General features: G+C 46.6%; 1 protein-coding gene across 6 annotated transcripts; it reads right to left on the reverse strand.

Moving 5' to 3' along the window:
* Window positions 1-38: 38 nt before the first annotated feature.
* Window positions 39-13,569, reverse strand: GLS2 (glutaminase 2). Of its 6 annotated transcripts, none has more exons than XM_079774739.1 (18): window positions 13,169-13,569; window positions 8,282-8,381; window positions 7,560-7,681; window positions 6,852-6,981; window positions 6,232-6,311; window positions 5,984-6,147; window positions 5,706-5,764; window positions 4,332-4,364; window positions 4,034-4,092; window positions 3,459-3,525; window positions 3,257-3,307; window positions 2,890-3,066; window positions 2,099-2,230; window positions 1,762-1,854; window positions 1,557-1,618; window positions 988-1,064; window positions 626-689; window positions 39-533 (listed from the first exon to the last, which is right to left on the reverse strand). In XM_079774739.1, the coding sequence occupies exons 1-18, from the start codon at window positions 13,348-13,350 to the stop codon at window positions 377-379; spliced, it is 1,809 nt and encodes a 602-aa protein (XP_079630865.1). In that variant the 5' UTR covers window positions 13,351-13,569; the 3' UTR covers window positions 39-376. The 6 variants fall into 6 exon arrangements, with proteins under 6 accessions (XP_079630865.1, XP_079630870.1, XP_079630869.1 ...); XM_079774744.1 differs by having other exon boundaries at window positions 6,852-7,011; XM_079774743.1 differs by having other exon boundaries at window positions 7,560-7,729.
* Between the last annotated feature and the right edge of the window lie 209 nt (window positions 13,570-13,778).

Raw genomic sequence — 13,778 nt, forward strand, 5'->3', positions numbered from 1 at the left:
GGATATATACATGTGCATGGTGGCTAGAGCCCCTTCACCCAAGTGTCTCTCTCTTTCTCTCTCATGATGGTTTCTTCAGGGAGAGGAAGAGGGGACCTGGGTGAAGACCTGGGAAGATTCTGAGTGGGCGAGGCAATTAGGCTGTACCTTGAAGAAGCCCACAGTCTCCGTGGATAGCTCTTCTGCAGGTATCCACCTAGGCACTTCTCTATACTCTGCCAAGGGAAATGGGGTATTTTGACTCTCACAGAAAGCACTGGCCTGTCTTGGTCTGCACTGAAGGAGTGCAGCTCTCTCTAGCATGTTTGGTGGTTATGGGTTAAATGTGTGGCCAGTTCGTGCTTTTTCTTGAGCAGGGGCCATGGGCGCTCCATGCTCACACCATGCTCTCTAAGTTCTCTTTAGACAGAGCCTCAGCTGCTACTTCAGCCTGGTTCTCATATGGTGTGTAGGAGTCCTGGTAATCTTGAAGCAGTTTCACTACCTCCAGGTGATTGAACTGCACAGCATCGTCCAGGGGAATGTTGCCCCACCTGAGAGGAACAAAGAAGACAGAGAAAGAGCCCTTGTTCTATACATAACAACGGTGGCTACCCGCACCCCCTTTTAACTTAATGCTACTCACCTGTCCTTGACAAAAGGATTCACTTTGCAAGCCTCAATCAGAAATTTAACAACTTCAATGTGTCCTAGGAATATGGGCAGAAGGAAAATGAGAGGGTACAGATCCTGAACCTTTTGGGGACAACAATGGTGCAGACCCTTGGCAGCTGGAGTTCTGAACCAATAAAGGAGGGGAAAAGGCCTCTTCCCATTTTGTTCCCTGCAGTACCCAATAACAGTCAGCCTGCAAACTGAAGGGTGTCTGGACAAAACAACTGACTGCTCCTGTAACCTTGAGGGCATACCCAATGGGGGGGAAGGTACTCTTGGTAGAAAAGGAAGGGTCTTCCGATCTACCTCCCCTCTTATTTAACCTTCAGATACCTTCAGCTGCAGCAACATGCAGGGCTGTGCGGGAGTCATAGTCTTTCTGTTCCATGTCCATGGCTGACAAGGCAAACCTGAGGGTAGTGGAAAGCAGCTGGAGTAACCCATATCAGCTTAGAATCACTCACGTCCTTTCTGAAGTGGGGTCAGACTGGCTAGGTTCCAGAGCTTATGCCAAAATCGTAGGCCTCGCACAATATGTTCTCTACCCAGATGAGACTGTTACTCCCATATCAGAGAAACGGGAGTATGATGGTTCCAGAAACATCATTGCTTATCTGTGGTAGCCACCCAGTACATATTTGCCGATGTTGTAATCCATTTAAGGCAGGGTCCTTACCTACCACATCTGCTCTTAACACCCAGGTTAATCATAACAGTGGCTACCATTAATTAAGGTCTTATCACATAGTAGGCACCGTACTTTGAAAAAATGTTCATTTAAGTGCACTGTGTGTCCATTGTATCTGACTAAAGCTGAAGCACTGAACTATTTTGCTATGATAACTCCTCATGAGATCTCTGACCAGGAGTATTTTATTGTGTTTATTTGGTCACAGAAGTACCTTCGAAGAGCTGAGACATCTCCACTATAGGCAGCAAATAACAGGTTTACCACAGTCTTGTTCTGGAAAACAGATCATACCCTCTTGAGTTTAACTGTGACTTTGAGACCACCCATGCCCAGCTCTGCCCCATGACCCACCTCCCTGGATGCTTAGCCAAGGGTATTCTGAAATATTCTTAGACACCACCTGGGGTTTTCCTTACCCTAACTTCTCCCCCTTCACGCCGTGGGTCTAATTTTCGAGCACAGTGTCTCAGGTTGTCATAGTTGTGGAAATTGAAGAGAGACACCAACTTCTAAAATTGTAAGCCAGAGAGATTATTTACTTACTCCTTGCTCTTAGTAGGAGATTATTTACTTACTCCTTATTATTTATTTATTTACTTACTCCTTATTATTTATTTACAACTTCTAAAATTGTAAGCCAGAGAGATTATTTACTTACTCATTATTATTTATTTACTTACTCATTATTTATTTACTCCTTGCTCTTTAGTTGCTCATTCAAGAATATTTGGTATTATGTGCAAAGTAACTCACCTGGCAGAAACTGATGCCCCTATGGCTGTTCCCCAGCTTGTCCAGTGGAGGTGAGAGACACATCATTCCCATGACATTGGGTACCACCAGGAGGATGGCTCCTGACACAGCTGACTTGGCTGGCAGGCCCACCTTGGGGACAAAGTTGAAACTGAGGATGAGCTAGAGGTGTCCCAAGTCTGGGTTAATAGTTTATCCCAAATGACTGTGTGGGCAAGGCCACACCCATCTCAACCTTTTTGGCTTATTAATTAGCTTTTCCTACTCCTTTCCTCCCCTACCCCCCTTTAAATTCATGGCTTCAGTAAGGAAATATTTATTGGGTATCTACTCCGTGACTGATGCTAGAGCTAGGACAAAGCCTCTCATTCTGATGATAGGAGATAGACAGTAAATAGGTAGACAAATAGACAAAAATAATCACAGCTTATGGTAACACAGAAGAAACGAAGTAGGGTGATGTGATAGAGAAGGAAGTGGGAGGGGCATCACCTGAGGATAAAAGTGGTCAGAAAAGCCTCTCTCTGGAGGTGACATCTAACCTGAAATCTAGAGAAGCACCAGCCATGTGAAGGGCCACAGAAGATTGGTCACAACATCACGTGTTTATGTGTTTGAGGGACTTTATGTGTTTGGCAACCCCCTAAGGATTCTCAGCCTAATCGCCTGGCTGGAAGTTAGTGAATGGGAGGCAGGTACAAGCTTCCACCTCTCCACCTTCAGAGACTCAGTGTCCTCTCTTCTTGGCTATGGGCTTGTGGCAAATGGATGGAAGGGCGAGAAGCACTCACGTGGAAGGCAAACTGGCCTGAGAAGTCATACATGCCGCAGGAGTGCATGAGGCTGAGGGTGTTGCGCACTGCTTCAGCGCTCAGCACGCTCTCTCCTGTGATGGGGCAGATCCCACCATTGGCCAGGGTGGCTGCCATGACACTGCCTGATTCACAGGTTACCTCCACGGAGCACAGCTATGGAGACAAGGCAGAGGTGAGGGTGTGGTGTGGACCTGAACACTCTTGGTTGTAGAGCAACGTTCTTGGCATCCTGATCTTTCTACACGTCCCCCTGGTGTTTCTGGAGGAGCATCCCTGTGGGTCAGAGCCAGAAGTACAGCCTGTCCTGCTCCTGCTCCCTGAGTTGACGGCAGTGTTTGTTTACCTGGAAGTAGAGATCGAGGGCAGCCATCATGTCCACCCCCTTAGGAAAGCACTGCAAGGAAGAAGAGGGGAGAGCATTTCTCTTCAGGCCATCAGTCGTCTTTTCACACGGCCAGGATCTCAGCCCAAGTCCCCCGCCCGAACTGCCCTTCCCCCAGCCACAGAATTCCCAGGGACTTGCTCTCCCAGCCTCTCCCAATTACCTTCTTTTCCTTTAGATAATAGCCGATGGCATAATTCCGATCCCCCGTTTCCTTCTCTGACTGGAATCTGAAGCAAACACCCAATTTAGTACTTGATGTTTGAGGGGTGGGTGTGAGGAGAAGGGGAAAAAAATACTTCCCTGAGAGAGACAGAACTACATTGCACATGTTAAATTAAATCAACCCCTTTATAGATTCTCAGTAATACTGGGAAACTCCTGGGCTCCAGCAAGTACCAGGCAGAGCTTTATTATAAAGTGTAAAAGACAAAACACCCCAAATTGTTTAGCCATCTAGTCTAGAAAAACTGATGAGGTTTTTGGCCTTGAGAGGCTTGGCAAGAAATCCTCACATCACCTCGCTCATTAAGTACTAAAGAGAAATAGAGCAAATTATTTTATAAAGTAAACAAACGCCAATGAAGGGGCTCAGAGGGAGCTGGGGGCCCAAAGTTCCCTTGGGATTTCTTCCTCCTATGGTTCTATCCTCTCTCTCCTCTCTCTCTCTCTCTCTCTCTCACACACACACACACACACACACAATGTATTCAGCCAATCCTGTGAACAAGGGCTTACGTGGCATTGCTGAAACCCACGAATTCATTCCCAGCCATTTTGTTCAGATATTGCAACACCTAGAAGAGAAAAAGAGGCATGGGAGGCACCACATGAGTGAGGACCCCTACTAACTCTGAACCCCTCAGTCCTTTTCCCAGCAAGAACTTCAGGTGCCTTTCTTCTCTGAGGCCAGATCCCCACAGCTCTGGAAATCAGGCTTCTAGTATGGGCTGTGCACTATCAAAGGGTTAGAGCCAGGCACTGGGGCAGCTGAGAGGACAACATGCCATGGAGAAAAGCAGCGGGGGAAACTTACAAAATCAAACTTCTCTGCTTTGTTACAGTCCATCTGCAGAGAGAAAGAGAGAGAGAGAGAGAGAGAGAGAGAGAGAGAGAGAGAGAGAGAGAGAGAGAGAGAGAGATATCAGTATTCCAAGCCTAGGAAGCTGACAGGAGGATCAGAAGGACCCAGTTAAAGTGTTAGACTGGTTTGCTACTGGGAATGTGTTACATTTTACAATCACCTTTTTTTTCTTTATTTTATATTAATCTTTTTATTAAAAAACCCCACACCAATAAACAACTAAGACTTTTTTGTATCCATGTATATTTAGTGACCGTAAAAACAAAATCATTTAGATTTTATTATCAAGTAATGAATACAAATCACCTCACCCCGTCTATGAGCCTCACTCATCCCGGAGTCTCACTCCCACTTCCATTCTCAATTCTAACCCTCATCACAGACTCCCACTTTCATTTTCCTGGTTCCAATCCTGTCCCCAAGCCCCACCCCTATTCCTGATCCCATCCCCATTCCTTACACCCCATGCGGGATCCTTACTCTATCCGTTCCCGGACTCCCATAGCCATCTCCAAGACTGGAGGGACAGGAATGGGATGTGGGTGTGTGTTGCATATATTATAACATTCACGTTTATCAATTATGTTGGTAATTGAAATAAACCTGAAGATTTTAGCTGAAAATCAAGTTCAATAGGGTCTGCTGAGATGGGAATGGAATGAGGCAGGCCCCAGATACAGAGCTATAGATAGAGCTGTCCCAGAGCATCGGCCCAGCTCTCCAGGGAGCCTGGTCTCCTCCCACCCGCATTACTTCCTGCACATGTCAACTACAGTGTCAACATCACAGGAACTCTGACACCTAAGTCCCTGGAGGAAGGGCTCCTAACACCACCTTCCCCAGGAGGGGCTGTGATTGGCTCCAGAGCATTGCTGCCCACATTACTCTCAGGCTGTTACTCAAGCCCTGGGAGACCTACAGCTGACAAGCCAGCCTGACACCTTTGCTCAAGGCCAACTCATAGTTCCAGGTGACGTGAATAGCTACCCTGGCCTGGCCATTCACCCTTCCTTCTGTGTGTCCCTCACCCAGAAGTGGCCAATCAGCACCTGATAGTGTTGTCCTCCCCCTGTGTCTGGCATTTGGCCCTTGGTCCTAGGCAGGGGTCAGGACCTGCTCACTTCTCTAAGGGCCAGGAAGCTCTGGGTTCCTGACTCGTGGGTGGGGGCAGGGGTAAAGTTCCTTTTATTAACATCCTCATATGTGCCCTCACTGCCTCCTGGGGATCCTCAAAGGAATCAAAGCCCCACCAGTCTCCCTGGAGAGCTGGACAGATATGAGGGATATAGGAACAGGGGGTTTAGAGAAGGCTAGGGTGGCACTGACCTTGATCAGGGAGCTCACAACAATGGCGCCAGCATTGACCATGGGATTATGGGGGATTCCTGAGGAAATACAAACCACCCAGTGTCTTTATCAGCCACTGAGAAAAAAACCTCATTTCCAGCCTGCCCACTCTGCAGGCTAGACTAGAAAGATTTCTTTGCTGCGGAGGATGGAATGACAGAGCTAATCAGGAAGGGCAGAGAAATAAACAAAAAAGGGTGAGGTGGGGATAAGAGGGGAGCATTTATGAGTCTGGTCTGAGCCCTGGCAGTGCTCACCTTCCTCATTGAGGGAGAGCTTGTTGTAGCGCAGGCCACTGGGCTCCTTGCCCACAAACTTGTGCACGTAGTCAGTGCCCAGGGTGCTTACGGAGATGGCGTAGGTGAGGGGCTTGACGCAGGACTGCAGGCAGAAGGGGATCTTCGTGTGGCCCACGGAGTGCCTGGAAGTAGACAGCTGCCATGAGAGGTCGGCCCGTGTTCTGCACCCGGGCCCTGCTTCCCCTTTCTCTCACCCAGCATCTCACCGCTGACCATCCACAGTACACAGGGAGACGCCCCACAGGTCGGGATTTGACTTGGCCAGCTGAGGGATGTAGGCTGCCACCTGGTCATGAGTAGGGAGAGAAAATGGACAGAATGGAGATATGGATGTGAAGAAGGGGAACAGAGCTGCTGAGGTTCAGGGTCAGGAGAACCTTTTCGATAAAGGCTAAAATTCTGTTTTCTCTAGGGCAACAGAGTTCTCCTCTGCCGGTGGTTTTCGGAGACACCCAAGACTTAAGTCCTAGAAGACCTTATCTTTCTGTAGCTCCACTCCTACAGAGAAGGCAGTAAAGTCCATGGAAGGTAAAAGGAAGAGTATTCTGGGATCAGCTTCCCTTTTTGGTTCTTAGGCTCAATTATCCTATAAGTCTCTTTCAAAGTTCTATTGAGTCCTTAAGCCAAATGTCCCCACAAAAACTTAAAATCCCCTCACTTGCTTTAGAAATTACACGTATAGGAATACATAAAGCTCTTGTCTCCATTTTTAGAGGTCCTGCTTCTCACCCCTCATCCATTGGATTCCCAGCCCCAGGAAATCTCTGAGAAGCAAGGTATATCTGGCCCAGAGCCCTTGCCCCTCCCTTAGTCCCCTGGCCCTCACTTTGCCTCCAGTGAACTCTCCGGCATCCTCAAAGATGCGATCCACATGGCCCGTGAACTCCTCAAAATCAGGAATGACAAACTTCTTTCGGAATGCCTGGGTCAGGAGCACAATGTTGCTGCTCACACACCTGGATTCCAGACGTGAGTGGGTTAGGGAGCTGGAGAGATGCAGCTGTGACTCACTCTGGAGCCATGGCAATTTGGAATAAAGGTGTGAGTGGTCATCAGGTTTGGGACCCATACTGTGTGACCTTTGGCACGTCACTTTGTCTTTCTGGGTCTTGAGTTTCTTTGCCTCTAAAACGAGGGGTTGGAATAATGTGGAAAGATAGCCCAAGAAAAATAAATACCCAAATAAAATGCATAGTAGGTCATCTTTATATTTTAAAAATCCTAAATAAGCATATTTACACATATTCTTATATGTATGTAAATGCATAGGGCATTATCTAAAAGATACTAATCTGTTAATAATGTTTACTTCTGGGAAATGGAACTCAGATTGGGGAGACAGGGAAAGGAGAAAATGTATTTCTATATTGTTTGAACTCTTATACTGAGTATGTGCTACTCAAGTGTAACTTGTGTAATAAGTAATAAAATAAAGTGAGGGGCTGAACTTTCCAATCCCTAAGATCCCTCCCTGCTGTTATAATCTATGTCCAAGAACAATTGAGAGTGGTGCTCTTGTTTCTGGGGCCCTCACTTTTGGAAGAGATCTCGGTCCAAGAGGCCACCACTGCTGGACTCTCGAACCATGCGGCGCATCTGGCTCATGCAGTCCCGGAGCCGGGGATCTGAAGTCTGCAGTCCAGTAGCCTTCAGTGCCTTTAGGGTAAAGAAGAAGCTAAAAAGATCAGCCACAAGGACAGTAATACAATCCTAATACTCTTTCCCAATGGACAACAATTAGCTTAATCCCAACTACTACATTTGGTGTAACAAATGGGTTTGCAAACTAAGAAGAAGAAATAGAACAGCTTTGAAGGCTAATGGGGCTTTCCTACCCTTTTTCATCAAGGCAGCTGGTTTCTGAACCCCTTGGGTCAAAGTCCCAAACCAAGAAGATGGGCTGAGTCAGAGGACTTAATCTTCCCATCCTGGGGCAGGTATGGGATTGTCTCATCAGTCTAGGCATCTACTATTCTCCATCCTCATGAAGCAACCTATTATTAGCTGCCTTGTACTTGTCCTACCATTTTCCCCACTTTCAAGAGATCCCAAGGGCCCTGGCCAGATAACTCGGTTGGTTAGAGCGTGGTCCCGATACGCCAAGGTTGTGGGTTGGATTTCCAGTCAGGGCACATACAAGAATAAACGAATGAATGCTTAAATTAGTGGAACAACGAAGTCCATGTTTCTCTCTTTCCCTTCCTTTCTCTAAAATAAATAAGAGATCCCAAGGGATTAGGGTTCTGAGAAACTTACAGTAGTGAACTTGTGGATAGGGATTCGTTCCTGTCCCTCAGCAATGGTGTAGAAGAGCAGATCACCCAAGCGGGACAGCATGCCACTCTCTGACGAATCACTGTTTGGGGGCAGAGATAGGGGAGGAGGGCAGGAACCTGAGAACTGATCCTTGCTCCTCCTGGAACATGGGCTTATAAGTAGTAGGTATCTTCATTCTAGGCCTCCTCCCAGAGCTATCTGATCTATCCCCATAATGTCAACTTTCACATCTGTCCTGAGAAGTCTTAAATTTTATTCACAAGCTTTTTGTTGTTGTTGTTCCTGGCCTTTAGACTTTTATTTCTAGCGGCCTTATAGACATTTCCATTTCTAGATGTTCCACAGGTACCACAAACTTAACATGTCCAAACCTGAGGTAATTTCACCTCCTTCCCTCTGCTCCTCTTCATAGTTTTACCACTCCTCCAGTTGCCAAGCTGGGAACATGGAGCCATTTGGATAATTCCCATACCTTGCATCCATGTTCAGTTGGTAAACAATGTTGAATTTACCTCCATAATGTCTCAAATCGACCCTCGTATCTTTTCTTCCCTTGTGCCAGCATGGTATTGTAGAAAGAACCAGTGTTTGTACCTTAATAGTTGTATGATCTTAATATAGATAGTAAGGTTATTTAATACTGCTCAACTGGCTTCCTCATCTATAAAATAAGGGTAGTAATGTCGCTTTACATGGGTGATGTGAAGCTTCATTAAAATAACATTCCATACATTCCAAAAACTGTCTTTCACGAAGCAGATGCTCGGTACATCATGCTTCCTTATCACCGACTCCTAACAGTACTATACTCTCTTCTTGACTTCCAACCCATCTTCCACAATGCTTCAGTCATCTTTCTAAAACACAAATGTCATTTCACTCCTGAAAACCTCTGATAGCTCCCTATTGCCTACAAAATAAGTTATTATTTCTTGGTATGGCATTGAAGGCTCTTTAGAACCTGCCAACATTCCTTTCCTATTCTTCACGGTGCCCCCACACTCCAGTTATGCCAGGTGGCTCCCAAATGGGCCAGGTATCGTCAGGCTTCCTGGCCTTTGCTTATGCTAAAACTTCTGCATGGAATAACCTCTTTATCCTTCATGTTGCACAGTCCTGCTCATCCTTCAAGGTCCAAATCAAATGTTACTAACTCTTTAAAGGCTTCCCTAACCTCCAGATGCTGCTATACAGCTGGTATGACACAACACATCATCTTATTGACAGAAGAATTTCTCTTGTTCCACTGTTAGGTCTTTGTGTTTTATGTATTTTTGTCTTCCTAGCATTGAGCAAAGTCCCTAGCACACAGTGGGTCTTCAAAAAGAATTACCTAGTTACACTTATAGGAAGTTCTCTGTTCCCCAAATTATCTCTCTAGCTGGCTTATAACACTTAAGATTCCAGGTACTGAAGATTTCTTGGTCTTCAAGAATTCTCCTATTAATATGTTAACAGATTTAGAGGAATTAATTTTATCCGATCATTCCAAATATGACAGCTATCTGAGATTAAGACCCTTAAAAACCCTCTGACCCAACAATTTGACTTCCAGGTATTTATCCTGTAGATGTACTCACATACCTACAAAGTAACATATTCACTGCATTGTTGGTAATAGGTAATACTGAAACAACCTACATGTGTATCAACAGGGAACTGGATAGGTAAACTATAGTGTATGTATATCATGGACTATTGTTCAGTGTTAAAAAAAAAAAAAAGCCCTGGCTAGGTAGTTCAGTCGTCCTGATACACCAAGGTTGCAGGTTTGATCCCAGCTCAGGCCACATACAACAATCAATCAGTGAATGCATAAATAAGTGGAACAACAAATTGATGTCTTTCTCTCTCTCCGACCTCTCTAAAATCAATTAAAAAATTAATGAGAGCATACATAAATATTGATTTAATATTAACTAAAGGAAGCAAGCTATAAAACATTATTTTTAGTATGGTACTATTTATGTTTAAAAGGGAAAAGTATATATATTTGCTTTTTCAGGCACAAAATATTTCTGGAAGACTGATTTATCTCTCCCTAGGGAGATGAAGCAGGTGCTGGCAAAAGGGGTGGGAGGGATATTTCCCACTATATAGCATTTTGTAAATTTTGAATTGTTAACTATATGAATATGCATGTTATCTATTGAATAGGATATGTGTGAATATGAACATATTCTCTGTTGAAACAATGCATTAAAAATAAAACAATATATTAATAACCAAGAAGTTTGGCATAGACTGGCATTTGTGTATATGTATTTTGTTCTAGGAGAAATACTAAGAGAGGGGGAAGTTTTCCTGTTTCTGAGGAAATCCAATTGTCACACTAAGCGTAGTGCCTATAGGGAAGGGAGGATTCATGTGGTGACAGAGGAAGGGAGGAAAAAGATATCTTAGGAATAACTCAAGAAGGGAAATACACAGGAACACTTTGAGAGCAGGTCTTTCTGCCCGAAGCTGAAGGAAGACAGGAAATAATGCCATCCTACTGAATGTGTCTCAAGCCTTAAATAAGGCTTGCCCTGGTCGGTGTTGCTCAGTGGTTGGAGCACTGGCTTGTGCACTGAAGGATTTCGGGTTCAATTCCTCATCAAGGGCATGTACCTTGGTTTGGGTTTGCTCCCTGCCCCCTGGTCAGTTGGGGCTCATGCAGTCCATGTGTCTCTCTCACATAGATGTTTCTCTCTCTCTCTCCCCTCCCTCTCTCCCTCCCTCCCACTCTCTGAAAGAAACCATGGAAAGAATGTCCACAGGTAAGGATTAACAAAACAAAACAAACAAACAAAATTGCACACCCTTTGACCCAGATGTGGATTGATCTACAACATAATGTTGAGGGGGGAAAGCAAAATGCAGAACAATGTATATAGTATGACACCATTTGCATAAAAAAGGGAAAATAATATTAACATGTGTCTGCTGATATATGCAAAAAATATCTCTATTAGATTATACAAGATATCAATCTCTGGAGAGCAAACTCTTCTAGCAATTTATTCTAAGAAATAATTGAACAAGTGCACAAGAATTTGTAGTAACTAAACTGAAAATTGGTTAAATTATGATACTTCATACAATGGAATCTTAAAATGGCAAAATGGCAGCCATTAAAATAACAATATATACCCATATTCAATGATATTGAAAGCTGTTTAAATGGAAAAGATAGGTTACTAAATAATATGAATGCCATGATCCTATTTCTGTTAAATTTTATATATACATATATATAGGATATATATGGATATATACGACAAAATTAATTGGGAACTTAATTTTTGATGTTCTATTTATCTTGTTTTTCTTTTATAATAAAAACAATAAAGCTAAATATTAAAAAACAAACAATAACCTGAATAATGGTATTTTCACTTTACTCCCCTTTCCCCCCCAACACCCCTCCCCCTCATGGTGTCATATTCCCAGAGCCCATCCCCCTGCAGTGCTCTCAGCTCCTTCTGCCCAAGGGAGCACCAGTCCAAGGCCATTAGCAAGAAGTCCCTGGGAGCACAGGCAGCCACAGGCAGGAGGACCAAGCTTTCTAAAAACACCCTTATCCACCTGACTCAGCTGGGTAAGGAAAGGGGGCAGGGGACCAGGGACACCTCTTGCTCCCCATCCCACAGAAAGTGTGAGGGGAAGGAGGGTAAGCCTTGGCTCTATCCCACCATCATTTCTCCCATGGCAATTATCTGGGGGAAGTTGAGTGGGAGAGTGGATCAGGAGAGAGAGGGCTTATTCTTTCAAGTTGAAATGTTCCATGCCTCCTTGAGAAGAGGCTGATGGAAAAGTACAGCATACTAATGATTAATAATAAATACATAAACAGTACCATATTGGTCAGAACAGGGATTCCAGTGGTGGTGAGGTAGGCTGTGTGTCTGGCTACTTTAATTACGTGTGCATATCTTTCTGAAAGTCATCGGTAGATGTCAATGACGGGGGAGATGGTCCACTTCCTGTCCCTGCTGTAACAGAGCAGGGGCTACTCGGACAGTGTCTATAGTCACTTCTGGGGAGGGCAGTATTTCCTGTTCTGCCTCTGTCTGTGTCTCCGAGGAAGGAGGCTCAGCCACCAAGTGTTCCTGGGTATTGGGGGTTAGGGCAGAATAAGAGCCCCCAGGGAGAGAGAGAGAGAGCGCCCTTTAGATCAGCAAGCCTGAGAAGCACAAATAGCAGATCTGATGGGCTCTAGTTTCAGAAATCTGCGTTTTATGTCCCCCCCATCCCGCACCCCGCCACTATTATAAAGATTTCCCCCATTCAACAACCAATTGGAAAAACACCCTTATTCACAGATTAGGGAGCCCCGGTAATGCACACACCCAACACTTACGCAAACGACACACGCACGCACTTGCGCACCAATAATACACGCGCATCACATATTATACGCCGAGAATACGCCGAAACACAGACACCCCACACCGACAGACCCCACACCGACAGACCCCACACCGACAGACCCAAGTACAGCAGGACTCGAGCGGGGAGGCTGTTGCGTACCCACGCATCCCCTAAGATACCCAGGAGCAGGAGCGGGAGGATGAGGCTGGGTGGTGCGCACACAGCCCCGCACTCAGACACGTGCCCCGAGAAACACTGCGCGCATCTAGGTCCCCCGTTAGGTACGCACCTTGGACAGGCACCATCCCGAGGACCGACCTGACCAAACGCTCTCCCGGGCGGACGGCATTTTACTGCCCGAGCGCGGCGGACCCAAAACCCCACATCTAAAGGAAAAGGCATCGCGGGCTAGTGAGCGAAGAGAGGACAGGGAAGATGAGATGCGCTCCCGAGGAATGGGACTTGGGAGCTAGTGAGTGGGAGCCTGTTCCCTACCCGTCGCGCAAGCCTTACTGATCCTGGTGCTGCGGCTGGTGGCTGTGCGGCGTCTCCCTGCCCTGCGCCGCGGCCTCACTGAGGTGGTGCCGGACGCCCCCGCCCAGGAGGGGGCTCCGGCTCAGGTGACCCCAGTCTCCCCTCCAGCAGTGACTGCCGGCCCTGCTCAGCGCATTCTGCAGAGCCTTCATGGAGCGCATCCCCCCAGCACGTCGCCCGTTCCGGCAGAGCGCCCAGGGCGTCGGAACCGTGGTTGGAAGGAGGGGCGGAGGAATCGGGGACGAGGAGAGGTGGGGGGAGCTCTGGGATGGAGTGTGCCGCCCGGGAGGTGTCGGAGAGTTGGGGCCTGGTGGGTGGGATTGTAACGGGAGGAGGCGCCTGTCCCTATAAGGCTCGGGCCGCTGTCAGGTGCACCCAATACCCACTGGGCAGGGCAGGGGTGAGAGGATCCCGGGCGAGGGAAGAAAACGGGCGGAGGGCGCCTCAGGGCGTGGGGAGGAGGGGGCGGTGCCTGAGAGCTGGGACGGACACGGCCCCGGTTCAATCACGGAGGAAGCAGAAAGCTTGGGGGCGGGGAGAAGAGGAGCCCACCCAATGAGTGCCAGGGGGCGGGCCGTCCGAGAGCCGG

Source organism: Cnephaeus nilssonii, assembly GCF_951640355.1.
Source record: "Cnephaeus nilssonii genome assembly, chromosome: 6".
Lineage (NCBI taxonomy): Eukaryota > Metazoa > Chordata > Mammalia > Chiroptera > Vespertilionidae > Cnephaeus > Cnephaeus nilssonii.

Excerpts from the sequence above, each read along its gene's own strand:
- GLS2 (XM_079774743.1), bottom strand. The coding sequence starts at position 13,350 with ATGCGCTCCATGAAGGCTCTGCAGAATGCGCTGAGCAGGGCCGGCAGT. Across the intron at positions 7,730-8,281 it reads CTATCCACAAGTTCACTACT|ATTACTGTCCTTGTGGCTGA; the intron begins GTAAGTTTCTCA and ends TATTAGGATTGT. Across the intron at positions 6,982-7,559 it reads GACCGAGATCTCTTCCAAAA|GTGTGTGAGCAGCAACATTG; the intron begins GTGAGGGCCCCA and ends TCTGGAATCCAG.